The following is a 23,042-nucleotide window of genomic DNA, read 5'->3' as shown; positions in this document are numbered from 1 at the left end:
TTCAGGGTTTAAAATTACCATAATTAGTAATAATATTGGACTTGTAAAGTAAGCAGATGCTGAGATTTGTTTCACAGTATTGGTGAGCTAGTTAAACAAATTATTATTATTATTATTATACAGGATTTATTAAAATGAAGGAAGACAGTACAGTTACAATACAGTTTGGTACAAGAGCAATCAGAGGGCCCTGCTTGTTAGAGCTTACAATCTAATGCCGCGTACACACGAGCGGACTTTACGGCGGACTTTGCCCGGCGGACTGGATTTCGTCGGACAATTCGATGTGTGTGGGCTCCAGCGGACTTTGTTTTCTCAAAAGTTGGACGGACTTAGATTTTAAACTTGTTTAAAATTTATCCGTTGAAATCGAGTCCGGTCGAAAAGTCCGCTCGTCTGTATGCTAGTTCGACGGACAAAAAGGCACGCTAGGGCAGCTATTGGCTACTGGCTATGAACTTCCTTGTTTTAGTCCGGTCGTACGTCATCACGTACGAATTCGACGGACTTTGGTGGATTGTGTGTAGGCAAGTCCGTTCATTCACAAAGTCCGTCGGAAAGTACGTCGAAAAATCCGCCGGGCAAAGTCCGCCGTAAAGTCCGACCGTGTGTACGCGGCATTAGAGATCAACTGGATTAGGTCTTGTTCGCACAGGCTTAAGCCTAGTACACATGGGCCGAATGTCGGGTCTGGGCCTGGATTCTGTCGGATGAGCATGCTGGAAAACCAGCAGCTGACTGGCCCCCAATCAAGCACTCTCAGCCAATGGCTGAGAGGGCTGACCAGAGTGTTCTGGCGGGGGTCATTCCCCTGTCAGAACACAACACAACAACAAGCTCAGCAGGGAATATCGCTGTACTAAAGTCAGATCGTTAATACAGTGGCACCGCTCTGAGCTGTCAATTTTTTTTTGTTAAATCCAGCCAACCTGATAGTGTGTACTAGGCTTTAGCATCTATAAGAGCAGTGTACAGCAATCTTTTGCAAAACCTTCAGCAAGCTTCAATTAGCTTTGTTTAAGCCTTTAAAAAATGCTTTAGTTCCAATTTTGGAATGTTATACAAATATAATAAACACTTTGCATCATCAGAACCATAGACCCACAACTGATCCAAGTTCAAATTTACCATCTAGCTCTTTAAATTGAACCTGATCTGGCTTAGAAGTATTCATTCACCGCCGGCTCTACAGTGAAGACTGAGTAATCCAAGACTACTGATTGCTCAGTTCTTGGATCTGTTCTCAGCACAGAGCAGAGACTCTCTGTCACTGCTCTGTGCTCTGTCCCTCCAGTGCTCACTGAAGCACTGGGTTGTGGAGGGGCAGGAGCGGTTGGCTCAGGCTCTTATGTTGCTGAGTGGCTGAGCCAGCGGTCAGGCAGGAATCTGAGCGGATCCCAACATTATTGTCAGGATCCTTGCAGAGCCTTGACTGTCTCTGTTATGTCAGCCAACAGCGGGCTTTAGCCTGCTGTCAGCTGAATCTGGGTCACAGGACTGCAGAACTAAGTGCACTCCTGTGACCCACAGGAGAAGTATGGCCAAAACAGCTTTGGCCATACTTTAAGATTCAGGCAACACTGACAGATATGCTGTAAGTCAGAAAGCAAAGTCTACAAGTAAAAGATTTTTATGTGGACTGGTCCTTACCTGTCATATACATGTCATATTGAATATCTTAAGCATATTATTTATGTATTTTATACAGAATGTTTTATATTCTATAACAACATAATTTAGCAGTTACACAGTTATGCCCTGTTACTCACGATAGGATTTTCCGATGGAAAATGTGTGATAGGACCTTGTTGTCGGAAATTCCGACCGTGTGTAGGCTCCATCACACATTTTCCATAGGAATTTCGGTCACACAAAATTTGAGATCTGGTTCTCAAATTTTCTGACAACAAAATCCGTTGTTGGAAATTCCAATCGTGTGTACACAATTCCGACGCACAAAGTTCCACGCATGCTCAGAATCACGCAGAAGAACCACACTGGCTATTGAATTTTATTTTTCTCGGCTCGTCGTACGTGTTGTACATCACCGCGTTCTTGACGTTCGGAATTTCCGACCAACTTTGTGTGACCGTGTGTATGCAAGACAAGTTTGAGCCAACATCCGTCGGAAAAAATCCCATGGATTTTGTTGTCGGAAAATCCTATCGTGTGTACAGGGCATTAGTCTCGGTTCACACTGGGGCGGCTTCAAAGTCGGCCGACTCTGAAGCCGCCCCACACAACGCGACTTCAGCGTGGCTTGCAAACGACTTCTTTAATAGAAGTCAATGCAAGCTGCTCGGAAGTCGCCCCAAGTAGTACAGGAACTTTTTTCTAAGTCGGAGCAACTTGAGTTGCTCCAATTAGAACTGTTCCATTGCACTGAATGGAACGCGAGTCAGGTGGCTAAGTCGCCTGACATGTCGCCCCAGTGTAAACTGAGCATTACTGTGACATAGGGATACATTTACCCTTTAATACTAATATTTTCTCTTTCCTTACACAGAGGAAGAATTAAACATTTAGATGTTGTAACTCTTCTAAGAAGAATTCAGCCACCCCTGGGATTTGGAAAATTCTGCCCCCATAGGGTGGCTTGTAAGGTAAGGAGGAAAAAATTATAGATAGGAGCCCACATATTTATTATTTTAAATGTACTTTACATACAGAACACCCCACATTTTCTTGTCAGGCATGAAAAATAAAAACATTAGAAAACTTACGTCCCCTCAATACCAGAGTTTTCTGGAATTTTCCACTGACTGCTGCTGTCACATGTTTTTTAGATTTGTGGAGTGTTTGTCATAGGTTTTGCAGGTTTAAATTGGTGTAGAAATCTCTGCACACGCACATACACACACACACACACTTGACCTAATTTTTTTGCTGAGCATAGGGTTGCCACCTGTCGGGATTCACCCTGACAGTCCGGGTTTTGAATCATGTGTCCAGGTTTTAGTCCACCTGAAACCAGGACACATAGTTCAGACAGGCATGTGGCTGGGAACAGGGCTTGACAGGAGGGTGAGGGGGCACTATGTGAGCCACATTACTATTCTCTTTGGAGTGCCCAAAGGTGTCCCAGGTCTGTTACAACCCTATAGTGTATACTAAAACAAAAAAATATATACCGCGCACCGCTAAAATGTTCGGGTTTGGCTTGAAGAAAAAGTGGCAACCTTAGCTGAGCAGCCAGTTATTTTAACCATTCACATTTATTTTCAAAATAAAAACAGCTTTATGACAAGGTCCTAATAAACAGTAAGCTACTATCCCCTTAGGCCTGATTCACACATATGCAGGTTGCAGTTTGTATATACCAGATGCATTTTGCATTTTTCAATACACGTTTTTTGATCCATTGAAGTCTATGGAACCAAAAACCAGAAAAAACATCCCTCCATAAAATTCACAGATGTGAACTACATCCATAGGAAGCCATGTTAAATGGACTGTACTGAGTTTCTGCAAAACTGAAAAAGCACTAAAAAATGCATAGGTGGGAACCAGGCCTTACTAGCCATGTAATAATGAGGAGGAGGAGTAAGATTTCATATTAATTTAAATTCAACACAACTCTTTTGCTCTCTTTGTAGAGACTGGTCAGCATGAACATGCCGCTGAATAGTGATGGCACGGTTACCTTCAATGCCACTTTATTTTCACTTGTGAGGACAGCACTGAAAATCAAAACTGAAGGTAAAAACTTACATTCATGTTAGCGGCGCTAGACATTTATATGTATGCTCCATGGACAAGGTAAAATACAGAATCTGCAGCTCATTGGGACATTAATATACAGTCTGTGTACGTTCAGCAGCATTTACCTATGGGAGCTTATGCATGTAAATGAAAGCCCATGGAGAAGACTCTAAAAAAAATAGGTTTTTCTCATTATATACTGTATATCTAAAGGATGTGAAAAATAATGAGCTCCTGGTGTTCTCAAAAGCTAACTAAAGATGCAGCAGCACAGCCACTAATGTAACCCTTTTGTACTATGTACATTTGGCTAATGGCATAGTGGACAGGGGTAGAGGCATTCTGTCCAAATCCCCGCAACAGAATATATCACTCTCTGTAACTCCCTGGGGTTTACTTTAAAGTTGTTTTTTATGAATATTGCTTTAAGGATACGCCAGTAAAAGCGAGCTCCTCCCTAGCTAGAATCATAAACTACTGATAAGGTCAAGTCAGGCTGCCCATTTTACTAACTAACCACCCAAGGGCCTGCTAAATTATACTCTATAAACATTCTTTCTTTCGTCCCTTTCAGCAACGAGTGGGTGCTTTTAAGAGGGGTATTAAAAAATGGGAGGGGGGGGGGGGTCCTACTATTCCATTCTCTATGCCCCAAGAAGGTAATAGTAGTCATTGAAGGGGATTTTTTGAACATAAAGAGACATTTACTATCATTTTACGTGCCGTGTTTACATACAGTATTTATTCCCAATCTGAATAAAGCTCACATATTTATTATTTTGTAACTAAAGCATGGGTTTCTGAAAGTTTCACACTGTAGTTATCAAGCTACCATTACTAATTTGGAAACAATTATTAGAAAAAAATGTAACAGCTAGGGAAGTGCATTAGCAAATATTTCTTCCTGATCCCTGAGAGCTTTGGTATTCACCCTTTAAATCCTAATTACTTTTGTAGTTACACGCTAAGCCAGTGTTTCTCAACCTTTTTCCAGTGCCCTTGAAAAGTATTTTGAGGCACCCCTGTCCAAGGCTTGATTCACGTTACTGTGTATCGTGGAACACACACAACATTGCGCTCGTTCCTGACACACACACAAATGCTCTGCTCTTTAGGGTTGTCATTAATTCTTAATGGTACCCCACACATTGGCAAACATGGGGGTGCATTTGGTGCGGCGCAATTTTAAAATTTTTTATGTCAGTATTCCATTGTATATCCCTGTATGTTGCGGTCGTTCAGATGCTTATCTAATAGTTTTTCTAAATTATCTATGCTCCCCGCTGAGACCACCACCTGTGGAAGGGAATTCCACATCCTTACCACTCTTACAGTAAAGAACCCTCTACGTAGTTTGAAATTAGAAGAAAAGCAGTTTAACCCCAGTGAATGGCCGCGTGTCTTATTAAATTCCCTTTCACAGAAAAGTTTTATCCCTATTGTGGGGTCACCAGTATGGTGTTTGTAAATTGAAATCATATCCCCTCTCAAGCGTCTCTTCTCCAGGGAGAATAAGTTCAGTGCTCTCAACCTTTCCTCATAACTAAGATCCTCCAGACCCTTTATTAGCTTTGTTGCCCTTCTTTGTACTCGCTCCATTTCCAGTACATCCTTCCTGAGGACTGGTGCCCAGAACTGGACGGCATACTTAGGAGTCTTGTAGAGTGGGAGAATTATTGGTCTATTTCTGGAGTTAATCCCTTTTTTAATACATGCCAATATTACACACATACACATGTACACACACATACACACACAGACACATGTATAAAGCCCTGTAAAAGGTTCTAGCTTTTCTCATTCAGCTGGATATTGCACTGTAGGGGGAAGCAGAGAGAACAGCACACTCCCCCTCCCTTTATGCCGTGTACACACGACCGGACTTTTCGACCTAACTGGTCCGACGGAACTAATTCGTCAGACAATTCGATCGTGTGTGGGCTTCATCGGACCTTTTCTGTCGAAAAATCTGTCTGACAAGTCTGTTTCGTTGGAACTCCGTCGGAACTCCTTCGAAAAGTCCTTCGGAGTTCAGTCCGACGAAAAGTTTGGTCGTGTGTACATGGCATTACTTTCACTTTTGAAGCTGACAGAGCTCCTTCACAGTGTCGATGTACAGATCGTCAGGGGATCAGAAGATCGGGCTCATCTGACAGCCCCTCTCTCCCATGATCCCACGGCACACCTGAGGACCTCTGGCAGCACACTGGTTGGGAAAGGCTGCCCTAAGTCCTGATTCACACTAAATGCGGCTTTGAAATCGTACGACTTCACTCTAAATCACACAATTTCAAAGTCACATGTCAGTGCGACTTCAGGTGCGACTTGACTGACATCTGTGCGACTTCATGTACAGAGGTATATGCAAGTCGCACCTGAAATTGGCAAAAGTAATGCAGGAACTACTTTTTCAAATCGCACCAATTTGAACAGTTCTGTTGCCAAAAATAGGATGCGACTTGTCATGCAATTTGACCTGTCAAATCGTGTGATCGATGTGAACAGGGGCTTAACCTGTGTTCTTCTGGTTCCTTGTGTTCTTCCATCTGTAGCCAGCCCCAGCCTGAACAAGCCTAATTGCAGGGAATCCTGGTGAAAGCCCAGCACTCTGTAGATTTTGCTTTTTGAGAACCCTCCTGGTGGTAACTAGCGGTGAGCTCAGATGTGTTTGGATCCTAGTCTGATCACAGTCACAGCCAGGAAGCTGTCATTGTCCTTGGCCAACTATAAAGGGCAGTGACAGCTTTCTGGTAGGATTGTTCAGGTGGGTTCAGACTAAGATCTGAAAGTGCCTGAGCTCATCCCTAGTGGTAATTAGGGATGAGCTTCGAGTTCGAGTCGAACTCATGTTCGACTCGAACATTGGCTGTTCGCAAGTTCGCCGAACAGCGAACAATTTGGGGTGTTCGCGGCAAATTCGAATGCCGCGGAACACCCTTTAAAAGTCTATGGGAGAAATCAAAAGTGCTAATTTTAAAGGCTAATATGCAAGTTATTGTCATAAAAAGTGTTTGGGGACCTGGGTCCTGCCCCAGGGGACATGGATCAATGCAAAAAAAAGTTTTAAAAACGGCCGTTTTTTCAGGAGCAGTGATTTTAATAATGCTTAAAGTCAAACAATAAAAGTGTAATATCCCTTTAAATTTCGTACCTGGGGGGTGTCTATAGTATGCCTGTAAAGGGGCGCATGTTTCCTGTGTTTAGAACAGTCTGACAGCAAAATGACATTTTGAAGGAAAAAACTCATTTAAAACTACCCGCGGCTATTGCATTGCCGACAATACACTTAGAAGTTCATTGATAAAAACGGCATGGGAATTCCCCAAAGGGGAACCCCGAACCAAAATTAAAAAAAAAAATGACGTGGGAGTCCCCCTAAATTCCATACCAGGCCCTTCAGGTCTGATATGGATATTAAGGGGAACCCCGGCCAAAATTAAAAAAAAAAAATGACGTGGGGTTCCCCCTAAATTCCATACCAGACCCTTCAGGTCTGGTATGGATTTTAAGGGGAACCCCGCGCCAAAAAAAAAAAAAAAAACGGCGTGGGGTCCCCCCAAAAATCCATACCAGACCCTTATCCGAGCACGCAACCTGGCAGGCCGCAGGAAAAGAGGGGGGGACGAGAGTGCGGCCCCCCCTCCCTCCTGAACCGTACCAGGCCACATGCCCTCAACATTGGGAGGGTGCTTTGGGGTAGCCCCCCAAAACACCTTGTCCCCATGTTGATGAGGACAAGGGCCTCATCCCCACAACCCTGGCCGGTGGTTGTGGGGGTCTGCGGGCGGGGGGCTTATCGGAATCTGGAAGCCCCCTTTAACAAGGTGACCCCCAGATCCCGGCCCCCCCCCTGTGTGAAATGGTAACGGGGTACATAAGTACCCCTACCATTTCACGAAAAAAGTGTCAAAAATGTTAAAAATGACAAGAGACAGTTTTTGACAATTCCTTTATTTAAATGCTTCTTCTTTCTTCTATCTTCCTTCATCTTCTGGTTCTTCTGGTTCTTCTGGCTCTTCTGGTTCTTCCTCCGGCGTTCTCGTCCAGCATCTCCTCCGCGGCGTCTTCTATCTTCTTCTCCTCGGGCCGCTCCGCACCCATGGCATGGGGGGGAGGCTCCCGCTGTTCTCTTCTTCTTTTCTTCTCCGGGCCGCTCCGCAATCCATGCTGGCATGGAGGGAGGCTCCCGCTGTGTGACGGCGCTCCTCGTCTGACAGTTCTTAAATAACGGGGGGCGGGCCCACCCGGTGACCCCGCCCCCCTCTGACGCACGGGACATGACGGGACTTCCCTGTGGCATTCCCCGTGACGTCACAGGGAAGTCCCGTCAAGTCACCGTGCGTCAGAGTGGGGCGGGGTCACCGAGTGGCCCCGCCCCCCCGTTATTTAAGAACTGTCAGACGAGGAGCGCCGTCACACAGCGGGAGCCTCCCTCCATGCCAGCATGGATTGCGGAGCGGCCCGGAGAAGAAAATGAAGAAGAGGAGAAGAAGAGAAGAAAAGAAGAAGAGAAGAGCAGTAGCCTCCCCCCCATGCCATGGGTGCGGAGCGGCCCGAGGAGAAGAAGATAGAAGACGCCGCGGAGGAGATGCTGGACGAGAACGCCGGAGGAAGAACCAGAAGAGCCAGAAGAACCAGAAGATGAAGGAAGATAGAAGAAAGAAGAAGCATTTAAATAAAGGAATTGTCAAAAACTGTCTCTTGTCATTTTTAACATTTTTGACACTTTTTTCGTGAAATGGTAGGGGTACTTATGTACCCCCTTACCATTTCACACAGGGGGGGGCCGGGATCTGGGGGTCACCTTGTTAAAGGGGGCTTCCAGATTCCGATAAGCCCCCCGCCCGCAGACCCCCACAACCACCGGCCAGGGTTGTGGGGATGAGGCCCTTGTCCTCATCATCATGGGGACAAGGTGTTTTGGGGAGCTACCCCAAAGCACCCTCCGAATGTTGAGGGCATGTGGCCTGGTACGGTTCAGGAGGGAGGGGGGGCCGCACTCTCGTCCCCCCCTCTTTTCCTGCGGCCTGCCAGGTTGCGTGCTCGGATAAGGGTCTGGTATGGATCTTTGGGGGGACCCCACGCCGTTTTTTTTTTTTTTTTGGCGCGGGGTTCCCCTTAAAATCCATACCAGACCTGAAGGGTCTGGTATGGAATTTAGGGGGAACCCCACGTCATTTTTTTTTTTTATTTTGGCCGGGGTTCCCCTTAATATCCATATCAGACCTGAAGGGCCTGGTATGGAATTTAGGGGGACTCCCACGTCATTTTTTTTTTTTTAATTTTGGTTCGGGGTTCCCCTTTGGGGAATTCCCATGCCGTTTTTATCAATGAACTTTTATGTGTATTGTCGGCAATGCAATAGCCGCGGGTAGTTTTAAATGAGTTTTTTCCTTCAAAATGTCATTTTGCTGTCAGACTGTTCTAAACACAGGAAACATGCGCCCCTTTACAGGCATACTATAGACACCCCCCAGGTACGAAATTTAAAGGGATATTACACTTTTATTGTTTGACTTTAAGCATTATTAAAATCACTGCTCCTGAAAAAACGGCAGCTTTTAAAACTTTTTTTTGCATTGATCCATGTCCCCTGGGGCAGGACCCAGGTCCCCAAACACTTTTTATGACAATAACTTGCATATAAGCCTTTAAAATTAGCACTTTTGTTTATTCATGTTCGTGTCCCATAGACTTTAACGGTGTTCGCGTGTTCGAACGAACTTTTTTCCTGTTCGCATGTTCTGGTGCAAACCGAACAGGGGGGTGTTCGGCTCATCCCTAGTGGTAATCAATATCACAAAATTTTGTGTTCTCACCAGATAAGCAATAGCGGGGAAATCTTCAAATGGGGCGTTTGTTACAGTGACAACTGTCTAAGACCTCATTCACATGAGCAGACAGACCTTTACACTCATTCAGAGGGCCCTGTCAACCTACGAGGGTGATACAGATGGTCTGTGCAGCCAGTCTGTTCAAATCAACGAAGGATCTTCGTGGATCTTCACACACATCCCTGCTTGTACTTCTGTGCAAGACCGATGCATGGCGCAGAATGCAGACAGACAGAACGCAGATGGATTTACACTCAGGAATGTATGTGAAGATCCATGCAGCCACCTGCCCGTCAATGATTTTACCAGCCTGGTTGCCCGAAACTTCATGAACCACCTGTCTTTGCCTCCAGGGTGGATTAACATGGCCCTCTGCACGGGTGTATCGATCAGTACACCTGTGTGAATGAGGTCTAAGAGCCGGTTCACATCATGCCTGCACATGAATCGCACAGTAACGTGCCATGCATTCCTGTGCGATTCAAACTTTATGCAGATCCATTTGTGATCTGCAGCAGGTACCAATAGAAACGTAACGACACCCCAAACACAGGTCGCAAATGCATTGTGTTTGCCCGCACCGGATCGTAGGGTATTTTTGTACCATGTGATCTGGTTACCGTGCATCTCAAAATGAATGGGCTGAAATCACACCGCACATTCCGCATGTGAATCGTACAGGGACGCACAACGCGTTCTTGTGCAATTCAAATGCGGACATGGTGTAAAAGAAGATTTCCTGCACTTTGAGAAATATCTTTATATTCTTCATGTTGTGTGTACAGGACAGGAAATAAAGTGAAGTCTCCTCAATGAGACACATCACAAAACACATCTAACAGAGTTGTATCTATTCCCTACTGTATCCAAAAAAAAAATGGACTCAGACAGTGTATTTCTTGTAATATTTTATTAACACCCTAAACCTCTCTTGTGAATCATCTGATACTAAAGTTTTAAATGACATTCAACTTATTTGGTATGTGGTACAGCTGGGTTCTCAGCAACAGCTGATAATTCCATGTGTAATGACGCCTAAAAGGGGATATTCTTTACCATCCTTTAGGATATTTCATCCAATTGTTCTTTCTTGAGTACCATTAAATATGATATATGCAAATTTTAAACATTTAGTAGATTGTAGTATTAATACTTTTACATGATAAATGCTGCCCTGGAAATGCTAGATTTTTTACTAAAGCTGGTCATTTCTCAAAACCAGTGTGCAAAATCTTTAAAACCAGAGACCTTGTCCTTGATATTGCACAACAACTGGCAACTATGCTTCCACCCAAAATGAATGTTCTTGTTTGAGAAGGGTGATTGTAGAATGAATTACTAGCCTATTATATTTCCTAGGGACCCCATCTGAAAATGATGCCCTCTAGAAAACCCAGTTCTATCACAGCCATTATAAAACAAGCAAGTCTCATTCTAATTGCTGCATTCTCCATAGCATAAAACATTTAGATCACTTAGGAAAAGCAGAAAGTGCAAGACCTCTACAGTAAAACCTCGGATTGCGAGTAAGGCTGTTTACGAGCGTTTCGCAATACGAGCTGTTTTAAAAAAAAAATCCTGACTCGGTTTACGAGCATTTTCTTGCAAGACTAGCAGGATGCAAGCCTCTGGGGTGTGCAGTACCGTATTTGACCAGAGGTGCGGGGTACCGGTGATGCTCTGAGACACTCTGAGCCGCTCGGAGACCCTCGGAAACACTCCATTCCCGAGTGTGTCTGAGTGGTCTCCGAGCTTCTCTGAGTGTTTCCGAGTGTCTGTGGCGCCCCCCCCCCACCTCTGGCCACATGCGGTACTGCATAGACAAGCAGTGGCTGTGGAACGAATTATCTGAGTTTCCATTGATTCCTATGGGATAGCTCACTTTGATACACAAGTGCTTTGGATTTTAAGCGTTTTTCTGGAACGGATTATGCTCCTAATCCAAGGTACTACTGTATTTGGTTTATAGAGGGAGACCTCAATCATAGCTAGCTATAAAAAATGAAAAACAAGTGCAGCGCAATAGAAATGTACACGTATAGAAAATAATGATAGGATATCTATAAATGGATTATGGAAATAAAAGTCCTTAATAACTCATAAATGGAATACAATCCCACTCTTGATCGAAATAGGACAGATGATTTCTTCACTGATACTCTTGCAAATTAAATCTGTAGGAAATTGCGCTTACCAGAAGTGATGGACCTCTAGATTATAGGAGGTCATGCGAGCCTGATAGCCAAAAGCTTCAGCAAACCGGCTTGGATCCCTTGGATATTATCCTCCTCCGCCAGTACACTCATGCAAGCTGGAGACCGTATACTTCATAAATCATAGCACTCTGAATTTCCTTTACAAGATCCTCAGTAAGGTGTATAAGAAAACACATCGGTGGGATGCCCAAAAAATAAAAGAAAGGAGTCCTCTAGGTGCAGACTGTATACCAATTTAATAAAGACCTCCAGGGCACAATAACAGTAAAAAGCGCTGAAGCGCAATGTAAAAAAGGCAGTGAACTTCACAAAGAGCCATCCAGTGAGAGACTCAGCTGTTCACGTCCCAACAGCTGAGAAGGTTGCAGGTAGACTCCACCCCGTACGCGGCGTTACGTCCATACGGACTTCGTCAGCGAGGGTGGAGTCTGTGAGTCACCCTCGCTCCTCAAATAGCCGCCGCCTGTCAGCTGGGAGTGATTCATTCCCGGAAACGGAACCCACCTCGCAAGTAGAGGGGCCGCTGCATGGGGACACTAATACCGAATCTGACAGGAGCAATTTATAAAGGCTAAATAAAGGGGAACAAATTGTGGGCTTAATTGGCCTCATAAAAACAATGAATTATCATTAAATGAGAAACATCAAACTGTACTGATATAATATACTAGAAAATAGTTAAAAGTAACCCCAAGATAATACAATTGGGAAATTAAGTAAAAAAACCCAAAACTTTATTACTTATATAGTTTAATAAAATACCAAAAAAAAATGATAACTTGTGTGTACCCGCAACCTTCTCTTACAATAAAAATATTAATGCAATATAATCAAACAATGCTTTTTATCATCAGAATAAGTACACTATAAATGAAAATAACTAAGATCTCATAACTAATTTTATTTGTCAGAGATAAAACAGTTGAGGTCGAACTCAACATTCAGACCTCTTGGGACCCCTACTCGTGTCTCAGGTATCTATAAAGATTCTCTTTGGCTTAACTGCCTGATAAAATTGCCGCCTCTCCAATGTCGGGTTACTTTCTCTATCCCCCAGAATTGAATTTTTTTCGGATCTCTATTATGACATAATCTGAAATGTTTGGACACAAAATGTGTCTTGAGACCTTTTTTGATGTTATTTACATGCTCGCTAATTCGGACTCTCATAGACCTAGAGGTTCTTCCAACATACTGGAGACCGCATTCGCATTGGAGCTTGTAAACTACTTCGACAGTGTCGCAGGTGATTCAATTCCTAATTTGGTGCGTTCTATTAGTGGCGGTGGCTGTAAATTCTTTCCTCCTTTTGAGGTTAACCTTACATTGCTTACAAGCTGCACATTTTCCACAGGAGTAAAATCCGGACATAAAATTAAAAATTCTATTTTCCCTAAACACAGGAGGATCCACTACCCCGGGAGCAATAATGTCCCTTAAGGTAGGAGGTCTCCTGTATACAAATCTAGGGCGGGCTGGGAGAGTTGGGCCTAATACATTATCCCTTCTTAAAATGTCCCAGTGTTTAAGAATTATTTTTTCAACTTTTTTGTATTGTATATTGTAATCTAAAATGATCCTATATTGAGGAGGATTCTGGTCCATACTTATTTTAGTTGAATCTGCTACCAACCTAGATCTGTCAATGGAGCCCACTTTGGTCAATTCTTCTAATATATGCTCCTGAGTATAACCTTTCTGTATGAATTTCTCTGCCATAACGTTGGCCTGAGAGAAATAATCACTATCGAGAAAGCAATTACGTCGTAGGCGAATGAATTGTCCTCTAGGTATATTGAGCAACCATGAGTTATGATGACAACTGTCTAAGGGAATGTACCCATTACGATCTGTTGGCTTGCAATAATTCCTAGTTTTGAAAGTCCCATCATGCTTAAAAATTTCTAGATCGAGGAAGGCTATGCAGGAAGCATCAGCATTCCAAGAAAGACGAATATTTTTGGTGTTACCATTGAGCCTAGACATGAATAGTTGGAGGCTAATAAGATCACCCTCCCATACCATGAATAGGTTATCTATATATCTTTGGTAGCAGACCAATTGTGTTGGTCTACTACCAAAGACAATAGGTATAGGTAGCTATACCTGGAAATGTGAGGCAGAGCTCTTACCACCACAGTCCCCAAAGCATAAGAGCTAGAAGATTTATTTAGCCACTCGTGATCCACTTTAACCTGAAAAAAACATTTTTCATGCACTCACTTTTTAATTTGCTGGCTTATTTCTTCCTAAATGTCCCACAGTGTTTAATGGCCTTATAATGTATATGTTTCTTTTTTCTCCTAGGTAACTTTGAACAGAGTAATGAAGAGCTGCGAATGATTATAAAGAAGATTTGGAAAAGGACCAGCATGAAGCTACTGGATCAGGTTATTCCACCAATTGGAGGTAATCTTATATGTGTGCTGGTAAAATGAACTTGTTCAATTAGTTTCTGAGAGCATGTAATTTATTTTTTCTCATACTGTGTAGCAATAACATTTTATTTTCAAAATCAACACTATTCTATCAGTTATTACCTATTTTTCTTTTCTATAGACGATGAGGTGACTGTTGGTAAGTTTTATGCCATCTTCCTGATACAAGAACATTTTCGAAAGTTCAAGAAGCGGCAGGAAGAGTACTATGGATACAGGCCTAAAAAAAATGCAAATAATGTGGAAATTCAGGTACTTACACAATTACTCTAAATTATATAATATAGTGGGATGAATAATTGTTGATAAATAGCTTTGTCATTTTACTAATATTCGCTAAGCATCTATGCCTCACTGCCTATTTATGTAATCTGTTGCAGGCTGGTTTACGTACAATAGAAGAAGAGGAAGGGGAAGGTGAACTACAACGTGCCATTTCTGGAGATCTGACCCCAGAGGAGGAATTGGAAAGGGCTATGGTAGAGGCAGCCATTGAAGAAGGCATTTATCGGGTAAGCATTGGCAAATGCATGTGTTAGCATAACTCTAGGGTAAGATAATTAAGAAAAGAGACACATATTTCAAAATCCAAACTTGTAAACTTACACCATAAGAATAGGTGTGTGCACAGGGTATGCCGGGTGTGTCCAGGTACACCCTAATCACTCCATGCGCATTAGTATTATCGCTCTGTGTAGCAGCAGGAACATGGGAAAGATCTTCCTCTTACTGGCTCTGCCATAAGAGAAGTGTTTATGCTCTTCTCTTTCACTGTGCCGACAGGGAGATTCATGTGTCGGGGTCACATATATGTAGACACACACACATGCATGTGTGTTTGCACTTTAGGATGCACACCCTAATGCAATAGGCTGCACACACCTATGACCATAAGTATTTCAGCAATTCACGTGATGCATGACTAGCATGACTAGATTAGCAACTGTGATAAGGTTCTTTAAACTGATGTAAGCTGAAGCAGTACCTTCCATCAAGTTCTTTTATTTTGCAAAGCAACAAGCAAACTGCAATGAGCCAAGATTGCACCCAAGGCATGGCTCCCCGCCAACATCCTAGGAGGGGCATTTATACATACAAAAAAACGACATAAATCATGAACTCAGAATAGAATTCAACACAATATAAACAAGAATGCAACACACTGATATGCATTCAATAAATATTATAGACAAACGCAAGAAAATTATACATTTTAACTAATAATCCTGTCTGCCAGTGCTTAGTTAGCAAACACCTGGGCACAGGTTAACCACTTCAGTGCTGGTATAAAAAAATTAAAAAAACAGTGTGAATATTAAGAGCCTAATTGCCTTGTGATGTGGAGAAAGAGGGACTGCATTAAAGGAGAAGTCCAGCCTGAGCTCGCTTGGCTGGGCTTCTCCTATGGATCACACAAGTGCAATTCATTTTGCACTCCTGTGACCCGTTTTCAGCAGAGAGCGGTCTGAAGTCCACTCTCTGTTGACGTCACACAGATCAGTCCAGGCACCACGTCATCCCGACTCTGGGAGTCTGGATCCGCCAGTTGCTTGGACTGATGGTCGTCTCAGCCTCTCAGCGAGCCCCTGAGAGGCTGAGACGGCCGCTCCCTGCCCCGACACAGCTCAGTGCTCCAGTGAGCGTGGAGGAGCAGAGCAGGAGAGCTGAGAGAACCGAGCCATCTGCGATGTTCCATGGCTCAGTTCTGAGTGCAGAGGCGCTGGGGGACAGATGCAGCATCGGACCGATGCTGCATCCACCTATAAGTATGATTATGGGAAAAGAAAAATTCCCATACTTCTCTTTTAAGAGGGGAAGGAAATAAGGGAAATATAGAACAAATGTCCACACAGCACAGGCATAAAACAAAACAAAAAAAATCCTTTCCTGGCACCAATTCATGGTAGCATACATGTTGGCATCAGGAAAATTAAAAATTGAATTCAATACTTACCATAATTTTCCCTTCCTGGTGCCAAACCATGATAGCATAGTACCACATGTAATGTGGTTTACACAAAAATAAGTAGAGACATATCCCAACAGACAAAAGGCTGTAATTAAAGGGATTGTAAAGGCAGGAGGTTTTTTTTTGTATCTTAATGCATTCTATGCATGAAGATAAAAAAAAACTTCTGTGTCTAGCAGCCCCCTTCAGCCCCTCCTGGGGCCATCTTTAATATTGATTGGACCCTGGGCAAAAATTTTCTTGCCCCCCCCATGCAATTTTGCTCTCCATCTGCTCTGAGACATACAAAAAAATATCAGCTAGACTTAAAATCAGTTTACTGTATCAGATCAGGCAGCGATTGTGATGGGTTGCCAGAGGTTACAGCATATCATTACAACTAACTGACTGGTTGCTAGAGGTTACAGCACATGATTTCTGCTTGTTGATTGGTTGCTAGAGATTACTGTACAGTAATACTGCTCACTGATTGGTTGCTAGAGGTTACAGCACATCATCTTCTCACCGCACAGTGGCATGATATACATATGAATGTCGCCTTTATTTACATATCAATGCTGCCGGCCTCAGTTATTTACATATGAATGACGGTTATTTACATGTAAACACAGGGTCTGCAGGTGAGTCATCTGTACACAACAATAGGGCAGAGGTGGGCAGCATTAGTAGCAGCACTTCACACTGAGATATCAGGACACAGCACAGGACTAAAACTTCAAGGGACAAGGGAATTTAAACTGGGGTAGTTGGCAAGTATGAGGCAGCTGCTTTGGGCCCCACAACAATGACAGGGCCTAGGGCAGCTGCCCCTTTTGCCCTGCCTTAAAAACGGCCCTGGCCCCTCTAATACTTACCTGAGCCCGTCTTTGTCCAGCGTTGTTGCAGGAGTGTCTAAGCTGCCTGGGACTCCCCTCCCCATTGGCTGAGATTCAGCGCGGTGCGATTGGCTCCCACTGCTGTCAATCAAAATCATTCAGCCAATCAGGAGAAAGAGGGGGAGGGGCCCGGTCACGGCTCTATGTCTGAATGGACACAGGGAGCTGTGACTCGGCTAAGGTGCCCCCATAGCAAGCTGCTTGCTGTGGGGGCACTCAACAGGAGGGAGGGGCCTGGAGCACAGAAGAGGGACCCGAGAAGAGGAGGATACAGGCTGCTCTGTGCAAAACCAACTGCAAAGAGCAGGTAAGTATAACATATTTGTTATTTAAAAAAAAAACAAGACTTTACAATCACTTAAAAGCAAAAGGTGGTTCAATACAATGCTGACACAAGGGGGTGATCCTTTTTCCAACCTAGTGATTCTGTTTTTGATTTTTTTTTCTAACATGTTGGTGTTATATCTTGTTGTATATGTTATAAGTTGCACTGAGTAAATACAGCTGGATAAAAAACAAAAACTGTGTCTGTTTTAATTTCAGGCTGCAAAGCAACAAAATGTAATTATTTTAAAGGGGAGTGATTTTTTTCCATACTCACGGTTTTAGTAGCTGCTGCAACAGGATTTTGACACTAAAGATACACATACTTTACATACAGTAGTTACATAGTTAGTGAGGTTGAAAAAGTACAACAGCCCATCAAGTTTAAAGTGGTTGGAAACCCACTTTGTCTTGCAGGTATTAGTTTTTTTTTCAAAGTCATAATGAGCTAGTATGCATAGCGCAGAAGTCAGAAGGCAATCAGGTATTCCCTGGATCAACAATCCCTTTAAAGCTTTAATTCCTGTCCAAGGATTTCCAGTATAAGGCATGTGATGTGGCATTTTGGTGGGTCACACATCAAACAGTCTGGATGTAGTAATATCTAGAATTCACAATTCCACCCCACAGGGAGTTTACTTTTGTTAAATCCTGCACATTAAGACCCAGGTACACTTAAATATATTGTATATTGCTATGTACTTTTACTGCATATTTAAAATATATTTATATACAGTATTGTGGTTCCATCTTTATACTGTTCTTTTTTCCAGAGAACTGGTGGGCTATTTGGGCAGGAAGACAGTTTTCATACTGGACCTGTCAGCCCTCTGCACACAATTACCAGCCAACGACCCTTACGATTTTCAGAAGCTGGAAGTGAGGACTTGGATTCTCCTGTATTTCTACCAGAACCTGTATTTTTCCCTCCACCAAGAAGGAACCGTAACACAAACAACAGCACGATTTCAAGGTATACATATCAATATTTAGACAGGCAGTTTACCAAAGCCTTTTTTGTTTTGGACAGAGTAGTAAAGAGTTAGAAGAATGTATGAATATTGTATACTACTTCCATACCCTTCAACCTAAAAAAAATAAAAAAGGAACATGTAGTCCAGTACAGTAAGTAACGGGCCGACATGCCTCTTTTCCTTCTTATTAGCAGGGTGGAATGACACACAACTTTTGATTGGGCATCATGACCAGTAATAGGATGAAAACCCTCCGGACTTAGATAGAGTTCCCATTCTGGTAAAACCTGATAAATAACTGTACATAGCCAGGTATAACCGGTGCATATACCGTATTTATCAGCATATAACACACACTTTTTGCCCCTTAAAAGCAGAGGAAAATTGTGGGTGCGTGTTATACACCGATCCCTGCTGTCTGAGGAAAGAGGAGAGAGCGTCGCTGAATTACATAGAGCCACGATCTCCTGTGTAACCGTCACTCCGTCACTCACAGCCACGCCTCCTGGCCCCGCATTGGGCCACTGTTCTGTCTATGATATGAGCAGGGCCGGGAGGCGTGGCTGTGAGTGATGGAGCGCCGGGTACACAGGAGATCGTGGCTCTGTGTAATTCAGCGGCGCTCGCTCCTCCTCTTCCCTCGGAGACAGCAAGGATAATCCAACACTGGCGAGGCTGCAATGATGGGAAAGGTGAGGCTGCAGATGGGCACTGAACAGGCTGCATTGTTGGTCAATTTAATGGCTGCAGATAGGCACTGAGCAGGGTGCATTGATGGGCAATTTAGAAGCTGCAGATGGGCACTGAGCAGGGTGCATTGATGAGCTGTGACCCTAATTTTGCTTCAAAGCTCTTTATTTAAAATGTAAGTTTTTTTCCTTAAACTTCCCTCCTAAAATTGGGGTGAGTGTTATACATCGATAAATACGGTATTTAAAACCCATTACTGTACCTATATTACCTACCGTATATGAAACTTTTGTTCTGTGAAAGGAGGAGGAACAGACAAATGAACAGATGAAAGATCTCCAAAGCCCATTCACAGAACAACTTGCTTTGTTGGACAATAATCGTATAAATTCTGTGATGGGGCAGAGGGAAGAGCAAGCAATGCAAGTCCTTCACACTCACAGTCACTGCTGTTAACTCAGAACTTCGTCTCTCTGGCAGTAACCAGTGGTATGAAGAAGGGTTTTTACATGAAGCAGCAGCCTGTAGGACATGGGATACACACCAAAGTTAACTAATGTGTTTGGAGATGTATACCCCTCCAAAAAAATGACTAAACTCTAGCTTTATCATAGCTCACTTTTCTCAACACAGAGACAAAGACACATATACAGTAGACATGAAGCTTCCATGAATTGCCCTTCTCAAAATCCCTCTACAAAACTGAAATGGGAATTAAATTTGCTTGTGTGCTTTGAATCAATATTGTGTTGAAACACTGATAAAGCACACTGTGATATGATGCAGAGTGTATAGTTCACTTGATGACTGTGAGCTGTCCAAGTCCAGAAGCAACAAAGCAACTCAAAACCATAACATTTCCACCACCGTGATTCACAGGTAATATGAGATTCTTTTCATAAATATACTTTCTTCAGTTAGCAGCAAACAAGTCTACTGTGTCCTGTTGTGACCAAACAACTCTATCTTTGATTGAGAAGAAAAAATATGGGATATGAAAAAATGGACTTTGTAGGCACACGCGTAGGATAGGTAAAAATAATTAAAGTTTTTTAATTGGATAAAGTTAAAAACATAGTATTACAGACACATATTAAAAGAAAAGCATAATATTGTTAGACAAGCCCAAAGACTCAAGTAACACCTCCAAGATATATAGATATATGTCAATCCAAATTGGTGAAAATGGAAAGGGTAACCAGTAGCAGCACCCAATGGAGATAAAGTGCGTGGAGTAGTTGAGTCACAGTATGAGGTCACACAGAGAGTTCACTCTACATGTTACGCGCATAAATGCGCTTCCTCTGGAGCTTGTGGATCTAATGAGTATGTAAGAAGAACATTGAATAAGTATAATGCCCCGTACACACGGTCGGACATTGATCGGACATTCCGACAACAAGATCCATGGGTTTTTTCCGACGGATGTTGGCTCAAACTTGTCTTGCATACACACGGTCACACAAAGTTGTTGGAAAATCCGATCGTTCTAAATGCGGTGACATAAAACACGTACGTCGGGACTATAAACGGGGCAGTAGCCAATAGATTTCATCTCTTAATTTATTCTGAGCATGCATGGCACTTTGTGCGTCGGATTTGTGTACACACGATCGGAACTTCCGACAACGGATTTTGTTGTCCGAAAATTTTATAGCAAGCTCTCAAACTTTGTGTGTTAGAAATTCTGATGGAAAATGTGTGATGGAGCCTACACACGGTCGGAATTTCCAACAACAAGGTCCTATCACACATTTTCCGTCGGAAAATCCGACCGTGTGTACAGGGCATAATATAATATCCAAACAAATAAAACAAAAGCAATTATAAACAATGAAATGAACACTTTGATAGAGACTCTTTTAAAGTGTTCATTTCATTGTTTATAATTGCTTTTGTTTTATTTGTTTGGATATTATATTATACTTATTCAATTTTCTTCTTACATACTTATTAGATCAACAATCTCCTGAAGAAGCGCATTTATGCGCATAACATGTAGAGCGAACTCTCTGTGTGACCTCATACTCTGGCTCAACTACTCCATGCACTTTATCTCCATTGGATGCTGCTACTGGTTACCCTTTCCATTTGCACCAATTTGGATTGACATATATCTATATATCTTGGAGGTGTTACTTGAGTCTTTGGGGTTGTCTAATAATATTATGCTTTTCTTTTAATATGTGTCTGGAGATTAGTTCAAGCATCTGCTCCCCTATCCTGCCTTCAGTCCCTATCTCAGTCTTAAATGTAAGACATCAGGGGTCTGTTTAGAACCCTGATATTTCAGACCCCCAAAAGGGCAGTTGAAAAATGTAAAAAATAAATAAATGTCTAAAAAAAAAAAAATTATTGAAAAAAATGAAGGACTTGTTCACATGTGCTTTGAATGTGCAATTTCTGCCATGGCTGTGAAGCATAGCATCACAGCCATGACATGTGCACACCCTAAACACTGCCTCTGTTGCTATGTGTTTGAGCTTTAGGGTGCAGACCCTAATGCAATTGGCTGCACACGCCTATGGGTTGTTGGTTTAATAATTTGTGTTCTTTGATGTCCAGTATACTTGTCTATAATTAAGTTTTATTTTGTCAGTTATTTGTATGAAACTATGATTGACAGCTAAACCACAGAATATTCTGCTTTGTTAAGTAGCAATTTTCTTTTCTAGGGGGTTAGACCAAAGGCTTACAACTCCAGATTTTGAAAGAGTACAACAAAGTGAAGAGCAGTGGGATACCAACAGTAGCATAAGCCAGGCAACAAACTGAAAGAAGGTATTCTCCCAATGATTAATTATGAATGTTAAACACCATTAAAAAAAAAGTAAAACTTGAGAGAATAAATACTTTAGAAGTCATTTTAATTTTTTTTACAGCAGATTATAAAGCCTTCTGACAATAAAACTTTTTTTTTCTTTTTCAGGAGCTGAATTTACATTCCTTCTGAAGGAAAAAAAGGCATTAGCAACTATGCCATGACCTGATTATTACACCAACAAGATTGACAAACTGACTTTTCAGCCATTTCTGGAGTGAATTTGGAACTAGTACTTTTTCCAGCAAAACAGAAATGTGACTCGACCTCATTTTAATATTAACTTAATAAATTATAGTTCACTTGTTCTTTTGGATTTTTATATATATGTTTTATTTATGTTTAATATTGTGTATATGAACACTCCAGCCGATGGACAGCTAGATTTCCGAATCTAGCAAACCGAAAAGTGACTAATTCTAGATGTTATTTCATGTAAGCCCCCTGATGTTTAAAGTGATTTACCATTCTTTTAGAATACCCCGCATTGCCTCTAAAATCTTTACTAGCCCTAATCAGTTGTGAAACAGAGGATGCAGATATTATCTCACTCGTCCGAGATATCATCTGAAATTAAAGTTCTCTGGTGTGGATAGAAAAGCCAGCCTCCCTTATTTAGGAATGAATGCAGGTATGAAAATAGAAGAGTGGACTAAGATTTTAATACCATGTACAGAATGATTGTATCTTTATACACGTAATGTCTTTTTGCAGCATTAATGCTGTATAGTGTACTGTGAAATGCTTATAAATATGCCCAGTGGATGCCATTATCCAGCCACTTACCTTATGTCATTTAGTAGTCTCATTTTCTCACTGGATTTCCTTTGTGTAGTCTCTCTGAACTTTCATATTCCTTCCCGACTATGGTACTCTTGAGAGTAGTAATGATGTAGGTTCCATACATTATTAATACACAGATATTGATTTACAAACATATACTGTACATTCCTCTCAATCATACTGGTACCTTACATCCAAAAATATTGAAAGTTTACAACTATGTTTATGAGATGAGATGTGATGTGAATGTGCACCAAGGGTCGTATACACGCATGTCAAAGTTTAATGGGACTTTCTTAAATGGAAAATGTACACCAATATCCAGGTATGGAGCATTAGAAGAAACCTTTCTGGTTTTCATATTGGTTATTCTTGTAAAGGTGTCTGCCATCTGGATGAACATAAATGGGTTCACT

General features: G+C 42.2%; 1 protein-coding gene across 2 annotated transcripts in view; it reads left to right on the top strand.

Annotated features, from left to right (window-relative positions):
* CACNA1S (calcium voltage-gated channel subunit alpha1 S) overlaps nt 1-22,152 on the top strand; it is a 243,247-nt gene extending 221,095 nt beyond the window's left edge. For both annotated transcript variants that reach the window (XM_073615976.1, XM_073615975.1), the window contains 8 exons: nt 2,507-2,603; nt 3,597-3,699; nt 14,060-14,161; nt 14,312-14,442; nt 14,571-14,702; nt 18,132-18,331; nt 21,698-21,803; nt 21,952-22,152. In XM_073615976.1, coding sequence (XP_073472077.1) covers nt 2,507-2,603; nt 3,597-3,699; nt 14,060-14,161; nt 14,312-14,442; nt 14,571-14,702; nt 18,132-18,331; nt 21,698-21,797 — 865 coding nt within the window. In that variant the 3' untranslated portion in view covers nt 21,798-21,803; nt 21,952-22,152. The remainder of the gene's footprint in view (nt 1-2,506; nt 2,604-3,596; nt 3,700-14,059; nt 14,162-14,311; nt 14,443-14,570; nt 14,703-18,131; nt 18,332-21,697; nt 21,804-21,951) is intronic.
* Nucleotides 22,153-23,042: the final 890 nt, after the last annotated feature.

This window comes from Aquarana catesbeiana, linkage group LG02 (genome assembly GCF_042186555.1).
Source record: "Aquarana catesbeiana isolate 2022-GZ linkage group LG02, ASM4218655v1, whole genome shotgun sequence".
NCBI lineage: Eukaryota > Metazoa > Chordata > Amphibia > Anura > Ranidae > Aquarana > Aquarana catesbeiana.
The sequence above is the reverse complement of the archived record's forward strand: the minus strand, read 5'-3'. Positions and strand labels throughout refer to the sequence as shown.